Below are 19,755 nucleotides of genomic sequence, written 5' to 3'. Positions count from 1 at the left end.
AGAGCTAATCCCCTTGTGGAGGTGGAGTACCAGGAGCGTTCCCATGGGAGTGCTTTGAAGTTTCCAGTGTAGCCATGCCCTTAGTATGTGTTTTTACACTGGCTTCACTTAGGCCTATTGATGGAATTATTCAGTCATGAAAGTCTCCATTGTACTTACAGATCTCAAAGGTTATGTCTACACTGGGAAGCGATTCCTAGCTGACACTGATGGCCGTTTGGGCTAGCCACCTGAGTCCAAGCTTCCCCAACCCCTTGGTCTGAGTTCAGGTGGCTAGCCTATGGTGCAACATCCACAAGGTGATTTTTTGCATGTTAGCTCAAGCTGAGCTAATGAGAGTATCTGGACTGGGAATCACACCTCCCAGTTGCAGCACAGTCATACCCAAAGTGATTACCCAGTCTGGGAAATATCAAAATATGTTACTTAATCAGTTGAAACTAGATTAATTGAAACCTAGTTATTTGGATTGCTTTCTTTAAGCTTAGTACGGTCCCAACTGAGGACACTGAGGCAAAATTCCAAACTGACATTCTCTCTAAAAAGATACTCAATAGTTTGGCTCTACTCTTCAGAAACAGGGTATGAACAGGGAGAAATAAAATTAGTCTTTAAAGAAACTGTTGGACTTCTTTATGTGAGTGACCTTTGTAATCCCAGATGCACTACCATCTCTGTCTAAGGAGCACATTCTCAAGTGTGAAGGACTTTAGCTAAACAATATCCATTTATTCCAAGTCGAGCTGGGAAGTTAAAGCCCTCACACAACTCAAAATATACATCTCCTCCGTCTACCTTTATCGGTTTCCTGTGAATACAGACGACTGCGATGTCAGTAAGATGAGAGACATGCTGCAAGAAAGATAGAGGTAGACCAATGAGAGAGCTGAACACATTAGTATGCACATTGCGGAATAATGGCAGGCATTTGCCATACCATCTTAGTCAGGTCTAGGAGTGCCTCATTAACAGGTAGATTCACTCTGGAGGGTGTTGCCAACTGCAAGGTATCCAGCTGCTTGTTTTGAAGATCCTTGACCTCCTCCAGCAGGATCTGCAGAGTATCTGCTACCCTTCTAATGAGGTCCTGAAACTGCCTGAAGTCATCAGCCATGGAAGGTGGTGGAGGCATAACAGTCTCATCCGGTGATGATGAAATAGGAGTGTCAAGGGTGACAACTTCTTCTGCCCTAGCTTCCTGTTCTTTGAAAGTTTCCACCTGTTGTGGGGGGATGGGTGGGGAGGAGGATGTGAAACCTTGGTCTCCCTGGGGGATGACACATGTCTCTTAAATTGGTGCCGACAGGTAGCCCACAGGTCCCAATACAGCCATTATGGGTCTGCAAAGATGCGGAGCTGCATGCAAAGCTGGTTCTACCATCCTTGGTCACCTGCAAGCTCCTCCCTGTGGCTGGCTAAAAGCAAATTCCTAAAGCGTTACATAGGAGAACCCTCCCTGGAACCAAGGAGACCTACTGGGAATCATCTTCTTACACATCTTCCAATGGGGGAGGTCAGGAAGCAATTGAGGATGGAGGAGAACCCTGGGCCATGCGATGGCTGCTCAGTGACAGAGGCCTCTGTAACGAGAGACATTCAGTACCTGTCAACAGGACTCTGGTTCTTCCAACACTGAGAGGTACCTCAAGTATAGGAATTCCCAACAGCATTGAGGACGATGGGCATAGTACAGGCATTGTAGATATTAGATGCCATTGCTTGCTCAGTACCGATGGTACCACTTGCACAGGAACTCGCAGCTGAGCTGCCTGCATCAATATTGATGGCTGGATTGAGGCGTGTGTCAGCACCAATGGCTGATGCTTCAGGCCGAACTCAACGGTTCTCTGTGTTTGTTCTCCTTACTGGTGGAGAGCATTGGTGCCCTATTGGAGCCATGCATCCTCTCCTTGGAGCTGCAGGGCTCCACAGGCCTGCTGTACTAGAGGAAGAGTCCTCAGACTCAATGCTACCTTCAGAGACAGAGGATCTTACCAGTGATGTGGTCTTTTTTGGAGCAGGCTCCTTAGAGTGAGAGTCCACAGTCCTCTTTCTGGGAGTCTTCCCAGTGGGTTTCATAGACTTTCCTTTCTCAGAGGAACCATGCCCTGAGATTGATGGGGCACTGGATCTATCCGGGGACAGATGTATGGGGGGGAGAGGGGCGGCAGGCTCCTGACCTGGCTTGGGGTGTATTCCATGGCTTGAAAGGTGTATTCCATGGCTAGCAGTTTGAGCTTTATCTCACTGTTCTTCCTTGCTCTGGACATAAGAGCCAAACAGAATTACTTCTGGGAGACATGGGAATCCCCCAGGCAATGGACACACTTGGCGTACCTGTTGCTTACCCATAGAGCCTCCCGAGAAGAGAGGCAGTGTTTGAACTCTGGCAAGCCAGGCATGTCCTGCCAGGAGAAGACAATTCTCTTGGAGGGATTAGAGGGGGGGAAATCCTAAAAACCAAAAAACCAAAAAACCCACTATACTGAACACTAAGGACTTGTCTTCATTACCAGGGTAAGTCAACCTAAGTTATGCTACTCCAGCTACATCAATAACTTACCCCAGTATATTTGCTGCACTGCATTGACGGGAGACGCTCACTGGTCGACTTACCTTACTCTTCTCAGGGAGCTGGAGTACTGGAGTCGACCGGAGAGCACTCTGCTGTTGATTGAGCGAGTCTTCACTAGACCAACTAAATTGACACCACCTAAATTGACACCACCTACATCAACTGCAGCAGCATCGATCTTCACAGTAGTGAAGACGAGCCCTTCCTTACAACTACCTAACTGCAAGAAAAAACAGAAGGCCGAGTATGCTCTAGGTGGGTGTGGTAGGGTTCCCTCTCAGACCAACGCGGTAGAGAAGAAACTGAGGGCAGCTTTGTCACACACCTCTATATAGCCTCAGGGTCTGCCATGAGGAAGTACAGGGCACATGTGAAGGTCATCATATGGACGCTGCTAGCTCGAACTCTCCAATCAAGGGCTCAAGAGGTGCAATGTGCACCTGAAGTAGAGCACCCATAGGGACACTACTCGAAAAAGTAGTTTGAGTTCAAGACGCTCGCTATATACTACTGGTTTCTCTAGCAGTCCATAGTTGAAGTGCAGGTTCTTTTCTCCCACTGATACATGTACATAACTGTCACGAACAATTAGAGTTATGTATGTGCATCGAGGGAAAAATGGTGATCTGCTATTTATGTCTTCATTATTGGTAACTGGATTTTATATTACTTTGTTCAACAAGTTATGAGGTTTTGGAGGAAAGGGGTTGTTTGTTTTTTAGTAAAAGTGATTGATCAGATGCCTTTAACACGGTTGCTCAGAAAAAAGTAGAAGCTCTCTCTCTCTCGAAAACATCTCTATTTTCAAATTGTCACTTTACACACTGGAAGTTAGAGCTAATCAAGTATTTTTATTCTGTTTTTCTATTTTGTAAACCATTTTCCAATTTTGAAACAGGAGAACAATCAAAACTAATTAAAGTAAGTAGAAAGATTTAAATCTCAAGCATACAAAGGCTGCGTTTTAAAGTGGCACGTGAAAACAGAAATGCACATTGATATTTTTTGGCATGGAAAAGGGACAGCACTATCATTATGCTTTCAGTCACCACTAATTTACAGCTGAGCACTCCTCTCTTAATGGTCTTTCAGCCATTCAAGTATTCTTTTTATTTAAAGACTGACTGAGAAAACAAAAGCAGGCTCACACTCCCGATTTGTGGGGGTGGGAAAGCACCATTCCCTACTATCAAGGAAATCTCTTGTTTTTATTACTGAGTTCTGACATGGATCCATCACTAAATCCGATATCCCACTCACCTATCAGGGTACACACAATTTACTCACCTCAGAGGCCAAGAGGATCTCTTCTCTTTCCTAACGTTGCCATAAAGCCAATCTTACAACGAAGCAAAGCTATTCCAGTTAGGAGCAATTCAGAGGGATTCATAATTTTTTGCATCTGCCTCATTATTATGTTGCTTCCAGAAAATGAGGAAGAGAAATGGCCATCAGCCAGCTCTACCTCTAAACTCTGTAAATGTGCTCACTGTTCACCCAAGGGGAAGAGAAAGCCAGGCACCAATGGATCCTCACTTTAAGGTTTCCACTGAAACAGATCATGGCAGTCTATGCTGTCACACATGGGAAAAAAAATAAAGACAAAAAGCAGGTGCTGCATAGTTTAGTTAGAAGCTGAAATTAGAGGGTGCATACACAGCATCTGAGTGCAGGATTCTTCCTTTGGAATTCAAATGATTTAGTTACAGCTGCGATGTTTATGTATAGATTACTTGGAAAGGAGCAATCCTGATTAGAAATGTATACAATGGAAAGAAATTAGGCTTTTGGGAAGAAAGCATGTGTACAACACACTATTTATAACGCACTGTGGTAGGCAGCATATCTGGAGGAAATAGCACAGCACTGGGAGCAAAGCACATCTGAGTTTTAATCCTGGTTCTACTGCTCTCACACTGTGTAGTGCTGGGCAAGGCACTTCACCTCCGCCTGACTTCCCTTTGCCATAAAATGAAAGCAAGGCTTAGCTACTTGAGCGATGTCAAAGTTAGCTCATGTCTGAAGAGCACTCTAAAGATGCTTAGATCAGGCACTCGAACTAAGATTAGCATACAGTACATACAGTGCTTCTATTGGTTCTAAGTGTTGTATTTTTACACTCCATACAAGGGTAAGAGTTTCAACCAAATTGGGTCCTGTTCTATAACTAGGCTCTGAGGAACGATAGAAATACAAATAAATAATAATTAAGGAGCTCTAAGATCAAGCCATCACAGGAATAAAGCTTGAGTGGATGAGTTATGACACACAAGCTTCCTAAAGTCTTCCTGATCACAACTGCCTTTTTAAATTTAAAATTATGTGCCCAATTAGATCACTCCACTGGCTGAACATTCTAACACCACAGAATGCCGTTACCCATTAAATGCAATTACGTATGGCAGGTCTTAGTACAAGAGGTTACAAATCATCAGTGGTACAATGCCTACGAATGCACACAAGGTAGTATGTTAAGGGACAAAGGGGCACATTTTGGAAAGTAATTTCTTCAAGCCATCCTAACCATCCTTATAAATACCAGGCAATTAGAGCTACCTTCACTTGTCTGCATGAACCATAAGATTTCATTAATATTGAAGGTCAGGTATTTCAAGATCTTAAACCATAGAAATTGCCATACTGGATCCAATTGCGGTCCATCCAAGTCCAATACCCCATATGACAGGCAGAGGCTTCAAATAGAAGGTTTAAGAAACCCTGTAATAGGCAATTATGGAATAACTTGCCAGCAGACATGATTCTTCCTTACCCCAGCAGAGGTTGTAGGCCTTTGCCCAGAAGCATATGGTTTTATTTCCTTTCCAAGTTGGCAGAGGAAAGATTTCACTGATCCCTGGAAACTGAGGAATCAGAGTAATTTAGCAACACAGAACCACACCAAAAGGGTGAAATACAGCTTCATTGTAGAGGGGAAAAAATAATTAATGTTTTAATGATTACCACGATTTACTCAGTTTTTTGGGTATTCATGTAAACCAAGTGTTCTGCACTCAAACCTATTTTGTATAATACATGTATATATTTGTGTGTATATGACTACACCCACTTATCTTGCATTAAAAATATTGCTTCACTTTCTTTCATCTACCTCTTATTTTCTGGGCGATAATTTACTGGTACATTTTGGATAGAGAAAAAAAGCTTTGCCACAAAAACAGCGCATGGGCACAGAGGTGCAGAATGTGTGTTCTTTCAAAAATGAGTAATTTATAGTACAATATTAAATGACATGCACTAGTAACTAGAGGGATTCATTTAGAAAGGTAGACGAGTAGGTAGAGTGACTACTTGAAATTAAGCTGGAACTGTTCTCTTTGTTATTAAGCTGTTCATTCAGCCCTACAAGAAACAAAGGCTCTGGGAAAGATGCTGCCTGTGACAGCCGTGCTCAGCAAACACAGTTACACTCTGTGCTTGTATGTATCATATAGCTTCAGAATGATCTTTCTTCTCAATCCCAACACTACATTCCTTCTCTCTCTCAGAAGGACTGAAGAGCAGAGAAGAAAAGTACATTTAAGGATGGAGACAGTAACAATCACCTTGCTTGTAATAAGGATACAAAACGCTCACTGTTAAAGCAGTTATCACCAGGAGGTTTCATAAAGCAGCAATGGGAGGATAACTCATGCAGTGAGGGTTAACTATCCCTTACATACAGTGATCAATATGCTCCTTGCTCTAGAGATCATACTTATGCAGAACAAAATAAATCTTAAATATAAGGTAAAATGAAATGACCCTGGAGCTAGAGGGGAGTTTACAGGAAGGTCAGACAGCTGTAGATAAGTATTAGACAGTTATTTACCCTTCAGTTGGATATATCATGTGACAGACCATTTACCATAATACCTGCTATTACTAAGCCAATGAGCAATAACTCAGTCATGGAAGGGCTGAATACTCTGGGTGGACAAATCCATAAACCAAAAAGAAAACTGCCTGTTAACAAGCTCAACAATTACAGGCATAAGGAAAAACCTGCTGAAAGTAGTTAAATGAGGTGACTTAAATCACACAGTGGGGTAATGGTAAGGCCCTACTTACATCTTGGTCACACATCAGCAAAAAAATATAAGCAACAGGGAGTTGAAAGTGAAATATAAGCCATATAACTGTAGGGTAAACTACTGATAAGCAATACTATTTAATCACTAAACATGGTGCAGACTTAACACGGGCAGATATACAAGCACATGCGACTAGGTGCCAGGAACTCCAGAGTACTAGCGTTCATTACCATTGTCTCACTCTACAGAGCTGAGCACTTAATACTAGTGCAGACGTTACTACCCATTCTAAACAGGGACATACACACTTGCTCTGCATATCAAAACACAGAAGTTACCTAAATGCATATATTTGGCAGGACAGTAATAGAGAAATATGTTTCCATAAATATCCCACTTGAAGTAGGGCCTACAGTGATATGGAACTATACACTGTCACGTGAGAGTAGAGCTATATATATGCATTTACCTCTATAGCCAACAGCGAGGAGGCATGTTGAAGTGTTGTGTAGGTGACACTTTCACCCTGGGGAGGGGTATGGTCAAGTTTCAACTATCAAAGCTCCAAAGCAATTCTATGATGTCCTCCAAGACTGATTATGTAACTATGGGATCAGAACCCATCTACGGGGGGGGGGGGGGAAACTATATAAGGGCAGGGAATTTAGAATTCAAGATCTCCCTCACCCTTTTAATTAACCCCTATATCCAAGTATCTCCAAAACATGAGCAGAGTAGTGACCAATCTTCTAGCTACCAATCCTCTGTACCACTAACTCATACATCTAAACTGTAATCCAAATGAAAACAGTCTGAAAACATTTGGATCATCCTGTGCTCATTACATTCATATTTTTCAGTGTGACACCTACTTTGTCTAGGCCATTCCTGGTTTTAGATCTTCCAAACCTCTTATTTCACGATTACTTTCTCCTTATAGGAGAATGTTAATTTTTAAATTGATAAAATCAGATTGTCTAACATTTTGTACTATTATCAATTCATTTCTCACTCCAAAAGCCATGGGCATTCAGGAGATAACAGAAGCTCAGAGCAGTAAAATAATGAAATGCTGCAGAAAGTGAAACCCCTGGCTATAAAGTCAACAGATTTAGATCTGATTGTTGCTTGTCACAGTAGGTCCAAGGTTAAGTAGGATGGAGGGAACAAGTTATCAATGTGCTCTAAAAGCCTGTGATGGGAGCTTCTTAGACAACACACAAAGTTACAATGACATGTTATATTTATGCATCAGCTTTTATTCCCCCCACAGGATCCCAAACTGTTTTGCAAACTATAGAAACACAAACACATAGGAATCGTATCCAAACTACTTTAAATGCAGCCACTTCAGGGGAAGAACACATTTGTTGTTTAAACAGGGCAAAGCAACAATATGCAAACAGTTCATTCAGGACAGTAAATTAAGAATACTGTATCCAACTGAAAGCAGAAGAGGGATTTGGGAAGTCGAAACATATGTACAACTACCTAAATTAGAATTTGGCAAGGATACTAGAGCTAACATTTCCATTCCTTTGAAAAGTACACCAAGGGATCTTAAGAACATAACCATACTGGGTCAGACCAAAGGTCCATCTAGCCCAGTATCCTGTCTACCGACAGTGGCCAATGCCAGGTGCCCCAGAGGGAATGAACAGAACAGGGAATCAAGTGATCCATCCCATGTTGCCCATTCCCAGCTTCTCGCAAACAGAGGCTAGGGACACCATCCCTGCCCATCCTGGCTAATGGCCATTGATGGATTTATCCTCCATGAATTTATCTAGTTCTTTTTTGAACTCTGTTATAGTCTTGGTTTCACAACATCCTCTGGCAAAGAGTTCCACAGGTTGACTCTGCGTTGCATGAAGAAATACTTCCTGTTTGTTTTAAATCTGCTGCCTATTAATTTCACTTGGTGACCTCTAGTTTGTGTTTTACAGTAGCAGCTGTGTTAGTCTGTATCCGCAAAAAGAAAAGGAGGACTTGTGGCACCTTAGAGACTAAAACATTTATTTGAGCATGAGCTTTCGTGAGCTACAGTTAGTTGAATGACAGGGGTTTTTTTTGGACTGTGTCTTGGTTTAAACTTTCCTTTACAAGCTTCTCTGGAAAAACCTTTTATAGAATATGAAGCATTGCACACAACAAAACTGAAAAAAGGAAATTTCAAGATACATAATATTTACAAAATATTCAGTCCCCATAGTTAAAATTGGCTAACATCAAGGCCTAAAATGTATGTTTCACCCAAGAGACTAAGGCCAGGTTCCCACTACAAACTCTTGTCATGTGATGAGGTGTGACTTGACTGAAATAGCTACGCTGGCAAAAAAACCTACTGTAGACAATTATGCCAACAAAATTGTGCTTTTGATGGCATAGGTGATTTTAGTTGTAGGGGCTGGGCTTAAATAAACAAGACCAACAAAAGCACAGATTTGCTGGTATCAGCTGCCTCTACACTAGGATTGGCCAGTATAACAGCACAGCTATACTGGAAAAGCACTACTGAAGTAGACCTTAACCTAAGTTTCTGACGGCACAGCACTTCATAACATTCTGCCAGGGCACTGGTTCAGCAATGACTCAGAGGGGAGGGTGCCACCTGAATCACCAAGATCACATCATGCAATACCCTAGATTTTTCTTCGGCAGGAAGAAGAGAGCTCTGCAGACCAGAATCAACCCTGTTTGGTGGTAGGACAGTGAACAAGATGACAGCTCAATGCAGTAGGGCTGCAGTCAAAGAGTTTATTGTTTTGTTTCAAATATTAGTTTTTTAAAAAATAAAACTAACTTCCAAATGACACAAGCTCACAGAATCAAAAGGTTTCATCTTTTCCAATGTTAATTTACTTACAAGTTAACAACGACTCAAAAATAGCAATTTATTCCAAAAAAGATGAGAAAATTCAAGTCAGAAGCCTGCAAGCAGTAATAAGCTATGCAGACAGGCAGTTCCTCATACTAATATGACACATTTGAGGAATACTTGTACAGACTGTGATATTTAGTAGCCTATGTTTTAAAATACTTCTGAACATCTCTGTGAAAAATGTGGTAATTAGAGACAGCCGGGATAAAATTAAAGGTGCAAAATCCCCTCCATATATAGCAACAGAACTACATTAACCACTTGGTTTAGGCCCCAAACTATTTTCAACCGGCCAGTAAAGACATGGCATGAAATTATTGTTCATTTACCACTACTCAGTAAACCTATAAATTTAACAAGAAAAAAGTGTGAAGACTATTAAAAGGTTATATTGATAGCTAAAAATACTCAGGTCACACAGTGGAAACTGGAATAGTGTCTTCCCAAAACTTAAAGGGATACGATCAGGTAGTTAAAATAAAAAATCACAACTTTATTAAACAAAAATCTCACAAAACTTCAGTTAAAATAGAAATACTTTCATGAAATTGAAGTAATCAAGATAACTTCTTTTTTGGGGGATTTAAATATTCCTCTTTAGTGTTTGGTTTGCAACCACCACTGCCTGGGTCCCAACCTGCAATTTGCTATGCATGGGTCCCTGGACCAACATGGAGCCAAGTGAATGGGGTTCTGTGTGGGCACAAGGGTCTACCCACATTAAAATATTGCAGGATCAGTGCCTTGGAATGGGAGCTCTTTGAGGACAGGACCACATTTTTGTTATATGTATGAACAGTGCCTCACACAATGGGAAGTTAACCCCGTTTTGGACATCCAGGTACTACTGCAAAGTGATGCTAGTGCAGGTAAATCAAAAAGTAAAACTAGACAACTCAGTTTCTATCTAAACTGAGGGAAGCATACAAAGTAAATACCTTAAAAATGTTAATTATAAACTTGGATCTTTATTTGCACTTTTCATAATCTAAAGAACTATTCTGTCATCTCTTGTCATGCCCAGTCTATTTTCAGATTATAAACTCTCCAGGGCAGGGAATGTGTTTTATACCTCTTCTGGAATTTCATCTAGCACACGCAGATGTTAATAACAAAATAATAAAAAAATAAGTAGTAATAGTAGTAACTTAACAACAAATGATTACTGACTCCACAATGTCTTTTTTAGAGAACGAGAGCCTAGAAAGTCTAGAAGTGGTTCTCCAATTTGACATCTGAGATGACTGATCAAACAGAGCTCTAAGCCAGCAAAAGACAAAGTGAAGGACATAGGTCATTGTGGTGTGGATCACAAACAAAGAATAGAAATAAATGATTGAATGGAAGTCTTCTTTTGTTATCAAGATATTTCTAACAAACTTTTTGTATGAATTTATATAACAGATCAGTAAGTTACAATAGTAAGAAGGCCAAAATCAGCTTTATGTGGAACCAAGGTCTAGGAGATAAAATAAGCAAAAGACTTCATATTAAAGTTTTCAGAACTGTGTTTTCAAGTTACTTGCACACATTTCAAGCCACTTCCTTATTTAAATCCCATTCTCCCTCTTCAAAGGGAGAAAGTGTTACTCTTGTTAAAATTCGACACTGCAGAAATAGAGGATTTTTTGAATGACTGATTTTTAATAATAAACAGAGTGGAGAAGCTACTATAATGGTCAAAGCCAGTGGATATGGCACTAGACATGAATAAGGAGACTGAGTTCTATTCCTAGCTCTTTCACTGAATATCTCAGCTTCCTTCTATATTAATGTTTAGGAAAGTAAAATAAGTGTGTATGTATATTTGTTTATAACAAAACCTATGCAACAAAAACTAATCCCTGACAATGTCTTTTTAAAATCTGGAATTCAAGATCAGCACAGGAATACTAGAAACTGAAGGCCAACAAAACCTGACATACCACTTTTTCTATCTATTAAAACTAGTGTCCGCCATTGACAAGAATCAATTGCTGTCATAAAAAGGAGACTCAGCAGAGAAAAGGTAAACAACTTCCTGAGAAAAAGTCTTACACTCTGCATATTTTAAATGTCAACTTTGTTTCCTGTCCTAGAAAAGACTCAGTTGTGTACTGGGTCAGGGTGCACCAGGAAGCAAAATGAATACTTAACCAGTGTCAATAAGAAACCGCTGTTCCTCTTCAGCTGGCTGTTTCTAAAGCAGGCTGGTTAAAAACTGTTCAGACAAACTAGAGTAACTGAAGATTAAACAAATAGAGTCATGTTTTGAAAGACAGATTCTTAAATTTTAAGGTCAGAAGTGACTATTAGATCATGTAGTCTAACCACCTGAATAGTGCAGGCTATAGCATTTCATCCAGTTACTCCTGTACTGAAGCTGATAGCTCATGCAAAGTTGCAAAAAGTTTACCATTAAATAAAAACTGCATTCTCTGATACAGACAAATTTTGGGTGAAATTCTCAGTCTTTTCTCCACCACAACAAATAAGGAATGGCAGAGAAACACACTAAGTGATAACTCATGTCCTGCTACATTCTTCAAAATGAGACAAAGGTGATGGTCATGATGATAGTAACCAAGGCAGCCAGGCTAGTGATAGAATTTCTCATGTGCAGTACGTAACTATGCAAATAGCTGAGTCTACATATTAGGTTGCCCTAAGGCACCTTACATCAACCTAATTCTGTAAGCATCTACATGAAAATGTAGCTCCCACCAATGTAACTCGCCCACTACATTGACTTAATAATTCCACCTCCAGAAGAGAAGTAGCACTTAGGTCGATGTAATCAGGTCGACACAGCATCAGTGTAGACACTGCATTGCTTACATTGACTGTTGCTGCCTTTCAGAAGCCATCCCACAATGCCCCATACTGACAGTTAAATCACTGCAAGCACTCCTTGTGAGGACATGATACAAGGAGCATAGTGTGGATGTGCAAAACCAATTTAACTACTGTGGTGGCTGTCTGTTGATGTAACTTAAACCAGCTTCATTTTGTAGTGTAGACTTGCCCTAAACTATCTGGGGTTTTTTAAGGTCCTCACAAAAGGAGTGTTATTTCCTGGATTGCCTTTTCCCCACCCACTCCAGCTCTGGCCTAAAGGCTGTGAGTCAGTTATAGCCACAGTAGCAATAAGGTGCAGTATGTGAATTCGGGGGGGAGGGAGGGAGTGGCAGAAAACTTGAGAGAAGAGGAAATGAACCTTTGCAAGTATTCTGGGGATTTCTTCCAGTACAGGTCATTTTTAAGTGTATCACTTCCTCTCCCACCTGAGAGGCCTGGAGCCCATGACAGGGGCCAAATAACCAAGGGTCAGCTGCAAAGACAGTGAACTTGGGAGCGGGGAAGACTAGCAGTTAGCCAGGGCAGATCATCTAGAAGAGAGGTGGATAAGAGGGGCAGCAGCCATGATGTGGGGGCAAATCAGCATTCATAATGGGAGGGAGGGAGACAGATCAGCTAAAGGAGAGAGAGGCATTGAGGTTGTCAGAGGGGCATCAGCCATGATGGGATGGGGTGGAAGGGAAGGCTGAGAGAGGAGCAGCAGCCATGACGGGACACACATGGGGGGGGGGGGGCAGATGAGGCTGTGAGGGGGCAGCAGCCATGACGGGACACACGGCGGGGGGGCGGAGGCAGATGAGGGGGCAGCAGCCATGACGGGACACACGGGGGGGGGGGGCGGAGGCAAATGAGGCTGTGAGGGGGCAGCAGCCATGACGGGACACACGGGGGGGTGGGGCGGGGGCAAATGAGGCTGTGAGGGGGCAGCAGCCATGACGGGACACACGGGGGGGTGGGGCGGGGGCAAATGAGGCTGTGAGGGGGCAGCAGCCATGACGGGACACACGGGGGGGGTGGGGGGGCAGGGGCAGATGAGGCTGTGAGGTGGCAGCAGCCATGACGGGACACACACGGGGGGAGGGGGCGGGGGCAGATGAGGCTGTGAGGCGGCAGCAGCCATGACGGGACACACACGGGGGGGTGGGGGGGCAGGGGCAGATGAGGCTGTGAGGGGGCAGCAGCCATGATGGGACACACACGGGGGGGTGGGGGCAGATGAGGCTGTGAGGGGGCAGCAGCCATGACGGGACACACACGGAGGGGGGGGCAGGGGCAGACGAGGCTGTGAGGGGGCAGCAGCCATGACGGGACACACACGGGGGGGGGCGGGGGCAGATGAGGCTGTGAGGGGGCAGCAGCCATGACGGGACACACACGGGGGGGGCGGGGGCAGATGAGGCTGTGAGGGGGCAGCAGCCATGACGGGACACACGGGGGGGGCGGGGGCAGATGAGGCTGTGAGGGGGCAGCAGCCATGACGGGACACACACAGGGGGGTGGGGGCAGATGAGGCTGTGAGGGGGCAGCAGCCATGACGGGACACACGGGGAGGGTGGGGGGGCAGGGGCAGATGAGGCTGTGAGGGGGCAGCAGCCATGACGGGACACACGGGGGGGGTGGGGGGGCAGGGGCAGACGAGGCTGTGAGGGGGCAGCAGCCATGACGGGATACACGGGGGGGGGTGGGGGGCAGGGGCAGACGAGGCTGTGAGGGGGCAGCAGCCATGACGGGACACACACGGGGGGGTGGGGGGGCGGGGGCAGACGAGGCTGTGAGGGGGCAGCAGCCATGACGGGATACACAGGGGGGGGTGGGGGGCAGGGGCAGACGAGGCTGTGAGGGGGCAGCAGCCATGACGGGACACACACGGGGGGGGGCGGGGGCAGACGAGGCTGTGAGGGGGCAGCAGCCATGACGGGACACACGGGGGGGGGTGGGGGGACGGGGGCAGACGAGGCTGTGAGGGGGCAGCAGCCATGACGGGACACACGGGGGGGGTGGGGGGCAGGGGCAGACGAGGCTGTGAGGGGGCAGCAGCCATGACGGGACACACGGGGGGGGGTGGGGGGGCAGGGGCAGACGAGGCTGTGAGGGGGCAGCAGCCATGACGGGACACACGGGGGGGGGGGGGGGGCAGGGGCAGACGAGGCTGTGAGGGGGCAGCAGCCATGACGGGACACACGGGGGGGGTGGGGGGACGGGGGCAGACGAGGCTGTGAGGGGGCAGCAGCCATGACGGGACACACGGGGGGGGGTGGGGGCAGGGGCAGACGAGGCTGTGAGGGGGCAGCAGCCATGACGGGACACACACGGGGGGGTGGGGGGGCAGGGGCAGATGAGGCTGTGAGGCGGCAGCAGCCATGACGGGACACACACGGGGGGGTGGGGGGGCAGGGGCAGATGAGGCTGTGAGGGGGCAGCAGCCATGACGGGACACACACGGGGGGGTGGGGGCAGATGAGGCTGTGAGGGGGCAGCAGCCATGACGGGACACACACGGAGGGGGGGGCAGGGGCAGACGAGGCTGTGAGGGGGCAGCAGCCATGACGGGACACACACGGGGGGGGGCGGGGGCAGATGAGGCTGTGAGGGGGCAGCAGCCATGACGGGACACACACGGGGGGGGCGGGGGCAGATGAGGCTGTGAGGGGGCAGCAGCCATGACGGGACACACGGGGGGGGCGGGGGCAGATGAGGCTGTGAGGGGGCAGCAGCCATGACGGGACACACACAGGGGGGTGGGGGCAGATGAGGCTGTGAGGGGGCAGCAGCCATGACGGGACACACGGGGAGGGTGGGGGGGCAGGGGCAGATGAGGCTGTGAGGGGGCAGCAGCCATGACGGGACACACGGGGGGGGTGGGGGGGCAGGGGCAGACGAGGCTGTGAGGGGGCAGCAGCCATGACGGGATACACGGGGGGGGGTGGGGGGCAGGGGCAGACGAGGCTGTGAGGGGGCAGCAGCCATGACGGGACACACACGGGGGGGTGGGGGGGCGGGGGCAGACGAGGCTGTGAGGGGGCAGCAGCCATGACGGGATACACAGGGGGGGGTGGGGGGCAGGGGCAGACGAGGCTGTGAGGGGGCAGCAGCCATGACGGGACACACACGGGGGGGGGCGGGGGCAGACGAGGCTGTGAGGGGGCAGCAGCCATGACGGGACACACGGGGGGGGGTGGGGGGACGGGGGCAGACGAGGCTGTGAGGGGGCAGCAGCCATGACGGGACACACGGGGGGGGTGGGGGGCAGGGGCAGACGAGGCTGTGAGGGGGCAGCAGCCATGACGGGACACACGGGGGGGGTGGGGGGACGGGGGCAGACGAGGCTGTGAGGGGGCAGCAGCCATGACGGGACACACGGGGGGGGGTGGGGGCAGGGGCAGACGAGGCTGTGAGGGGGCAGCAGCCATGACGGGACACACACGGGCGGGGGCGGGGGCAGACGAGGCTGTGAGGGGGCAGCAGCCATGACGGGACACACGGGGGGGGTGGGGGGACGGGGGCAGACGAGGCTGTGAGGGGGCAGCAGCCATGACGGGGCACACACGGGGGGGTGTGGGGGGGCAGGGGCAGACGAGGCTGTGAGGGGGCAGCAGCCATGACGGGACACACGGGGGGGGGTGGGGGGGCAGGGGCAGACGAGGCTGTGAGGGGGCAGCAGCCATGACGGGGCACACACGGGGGGGGGCGGGGGGCAGGGGCAGACGAGGCTGTGAGGGGGCAGCAGCCATGACGGGACACACACGGGGGGGGGGGCGGGGGCAGACGAGGCTGTGAGGGGGCAGCAGCCATGACGGGACACACACGGGGGGGGGCGGGGGCAGACGAGGCTGTGAGGGGGCAGCAGCCATGACGGGACACACACGGGGGGGGGGCGGGGGCAGACGAGGCTGTGAGGGGGCAGCAGCCATGACGGGACACACACGGGGGGGGGCGGGGGCAGACGAGGCTGTGAGGGGGCAGCAGCCATGACGGGACACACGGGGGGGGGCAGGGGCAGATGAGGCTGTGAGGGGGCAGCAGCCATGACGGGACACACGGGGGGGGGCAGGGGCAGATGAGGCTGTGAGGGGGCAGCAGCCATGACGGGACACACGGGGGGGGGCGGGGGCAGACGAGGCTGTGAGGGGGCAGCAGCCATGACGGGACACACACGGGGGGGGGCAGATGAGGCTGTGAGGGGGCAGCAGCCATGACGGGACACACGGGGGGGGGGCGGGGGCAGACGAGGCTGTGAGGGGGCAGCAGCCATGACGGGACACACGGGGGGGGGCAGGGGCAGATGAGGCTGTGAGGGGGCAGCAGCCATGACGGGACACACACGGGGGGGGGCAGATGAGGCTGTGAGGGGGCAGCAGCCATGACGGGACACACACGGGGGGGGGCGGGGGCAGATGAGGCTGTGAGGGGGCAGCAGCCATGACGGGACACACACGGGGGGGGGGCGGGGGCAGACGAGGCTGTGAGGGGGCAGCAGCCATGACGGGACACACGGGGGGGTGGGGGGACGGGGGCAGACGAGGCTGTGAGGGGGCAGCAGCCATGACGGGACACACACGGGGGGGGGCAGATGAGGCTGTGAGGGGGCAGCAGCCATGACGGGACACACACGGGGGGGGGCGGGGGCAGATGAGGCTGTGAGGGGGCAGCAGCCATGACGGGACACACACGGGGGGGGGGGGGGCAGACGAGGCTGTGAGGGGGCAGCAGCCATGACGGGACACACGGGGGGGGTGGGGGGACGGGGGCAGACGAGGCTGTGAGGGGGCAGCAGCCATGACGGGGCACACGGGGGATAGGGAGGTAGAAGGGGTAGTCACAGGGTATGGGGTCAGAAACCATAACGGGGAAGTCAGCTGAAGGGGCCGTGAGGGCAGCACGAGGAGACAGCTTGGCACGGGGGGGAGGCGCCCGCCAGCTCCACAGGGGGCGGGGCAGCGGCCACGTCGGAGGGCAAGAAGGGGGGGGGGGAGTAAGCGCGAGGCCGCAGGCCCAGACCCCGACACCCCATAATACTCACGCCTTGTCCACCAGCTCCCGGACTTTCCACATATTGAGCATGGCGGCGCAGAGCGCTCCCCGGCCTACGTCCCCTGCTCCGCCGCCCGGAGCCCCGCTCGCCGCTCCCTGGGCCCCCGCCGCCGAGGCACCGCCAGGCCAGACCCGCCTCGGCTCGCCGCCTCCTCACCCCACAGCTCAACGGCACCCACGGACGCGGCGCGGCGCGGCCCAGCCTCCGGAAGCCGCTACCGCATGCCCGCAAGGCCTGCTGGGACTTGTAGTCCGCTCCCAGGCGGGGAGCGGCGGTAGCCGCTCTCGGCCTTATCCCTCGCAAGGCATGCTGGGGGAGGGATTGCTCTTTTGCCCCGCTAAGCTTGCTGGGAGTTGTAGTCCTCGTGGGGTAATCGGAAGGACTGTGGGAGTTCCTCGCAAGGTGGTCTGGGAAGGGTAGCCTGTCTTCTTCGGGGGCATCGCTTCCTTCCACGGGCTGCCGTTGGGATTTATGGCACGTCTGCAGACGGACTGCAGCGTCGGGGCACCCCTTCCTCGGAGCACAGCCTCTCTCCCCAGTGCCCCGGAGTCCTCAGGCTGGGGTGTCCCGCCTCCCTCCCCGCTGGGCGAGACAGCCGCCCGCTCCTCTTTCGTCAGCCTTGGCGCAGTTCGGTTTTTTCATTTGTTTTAAAAAACGATTCTCACAGATAATATCGAAGTATTTTTCAACTTTTTTTTTTTAATCTATTTAATTTTTCACAGTTGTGGGAAATTGGGGGAGGGAGGGGTGTCCGACAATAACTATTTAATGCAAGCTTCACAAAGCCAAAAAACTTTTAGGAGCCAAATCAGCTGGGAGGAAGAATTGAATCAGAAAAATGTGAAGGATACGTGGAAATCATGTAAGAGCGGCTTTGCGAGATGCTCAAAAAAAAAAAAAACCCTCAATCAAAGAAGACCATGCAGGTAAACAACAACGACAACCTGGTTTAGAGGGGAAAGCAGCTATACAATTTATATATATATATACACAGTTGGAAGGGTGGGTAAAGATGACAAGAGTCAAGCCCCATTATCCTGGGGGCTCAACACACATAAATGAACATTGTCCCTGCCCCCAAAGTGCTTGCAATCTAATTTAAGTCAAGTTGTAACAAGTGATTGTAAAGCTGGGGTAGAGATGACAAGATCATGAGGTTCCATAGGCTGTCTACCTGCACTATTTGATGGCTCGTTTAACTGCACAAGAAGTTTTAAGGGCAGGAAGGAAAACAAAGTACCCTATTTTACTGAATATCCACCAACATTTGGAAGTGAATAAATGGGGACAAAATAAAATGGAGACACAGTTTTGAATAACAAGGAAATACACTGACGCAAGAGAGCATTTTTGGAGGAATGTCATGAGAAAATAAATATTTTGCTTCAATATTATGGTCTGAGTGTTTGCAGTAGGGACAATTGGTTAGTGTACAGTTCTGATTAATTACCACAGCAGTCAAACTTAAAATGTTTATAACAGTTTATTACCACTCATTAACTTTCATTTGGCATTGCGGGTGCTCAGTATCTTTGAAAATCAAGTTGTAGGTGTATTAAGATAGGAACTGAAATATACTGAGGAACTCCAAATTAGTAGGCCCTTTTGAAAATGTTTGCTTACGGTCACACCACAAACCATTGTTATACATCAGATGAGTAACCAGGTAGTCTGCCGCCCCCTCTCATGCTCTAGTTACAACATGGCCTTTGCCTTTCATCCTACTTATGTGTATTTAATAGATTCTCTTGAAACACCAGCACAGATTAATTTCTGGTTTTAGGGCCATGCAAGAAATGACAAGGACACAGGTCTATGCAGATAACTATTTAAACCACAAAACAATTATATAAGAATAACTTCTGATTAAAATATGTTTTTAGCCTCCAGGCTTATGCATTATATATATATATATAATGGTCCAATAAGAGGTATCACATTACCTCCTTTGGCCATTTTTTCCTTACAGAATACATGTGGAACTAGGTAGAAACATTTTCTTTAATAATGATTATTTTACTTAGATTAAAAGAAAATAGGAATCCAGAGTTAAGAATAAAATTCTGTCATCGTGATTTCTTTTTTGTTTATGATTTATACATCACCATGACTATGCCTTCCACTTTACAAATTATTTAATAGCATCCCTGCCCTCAAGGCATTGCTTAGGTATTGAGACATGTGTGCAAAATAGTCCACCGAATACTTGACCAGCATTCGGAAATAGGGACCACTACACAGTTAAGACTAGTTTGTGACATGTATATTGGAGAAGATGCAGTGCTTCGTCATCCTAGAGGCAATATCAGGAAGCACGAGAAAGGCAGGCTACTTCCCAGAGCTCTCTAATTGCACCGGGGTGGGGAAAGCCATCTGTCACGCACCTTTAGGGGATGCA

General features: G+C 48.6%; 1 protein-coding gene across 1 annotated transcript in view; it reads right to left on the bottom strand.

The window, feature by feature from the left end:
- CLINT1 (clathrin interactor 1) overlaps window positions 1-17,600 on the bottom strand; it is an 84,121-nt gene extending 66,521 nt beyond the window's left edge. The window contains exon 1 of the mRNA XM_073355206.1: window positions 17,346-17,600. Within this exon, the coding sequence (XP_073211307.1) occupies window positions 17,346-17,386 (41 nt within the window). The 5' untranslated portion in view covers window positions 17,387-17,600. The remainder of the gene's footprint in view (window positions 1-17,345) is intronic.
- Between the last annotated feature and the right edge of the window lie 2,155 nt (window positions 17,601-19,755).

The sequence above is a fragment of the Lepidochelys kempii genome, chromosome 8, assembly GCF_965140265.1.
Source record: "Lepidochelys kempii isolate rLepKem1 chromosome 8, rLepKem1.hap2, whole genome shotgun sequence".
Lineage (NCBI taxonomy): Eukaryota > Metazoa > Chordata > Testudines > Cheloniidae > Lepidochelys > Lepidochelys kempii.
The sequence above is the reverse complement of the archived record's forward strand: the minus strand, read 5'-3'. Positions and strand labels throughout refer to the sequence as shown.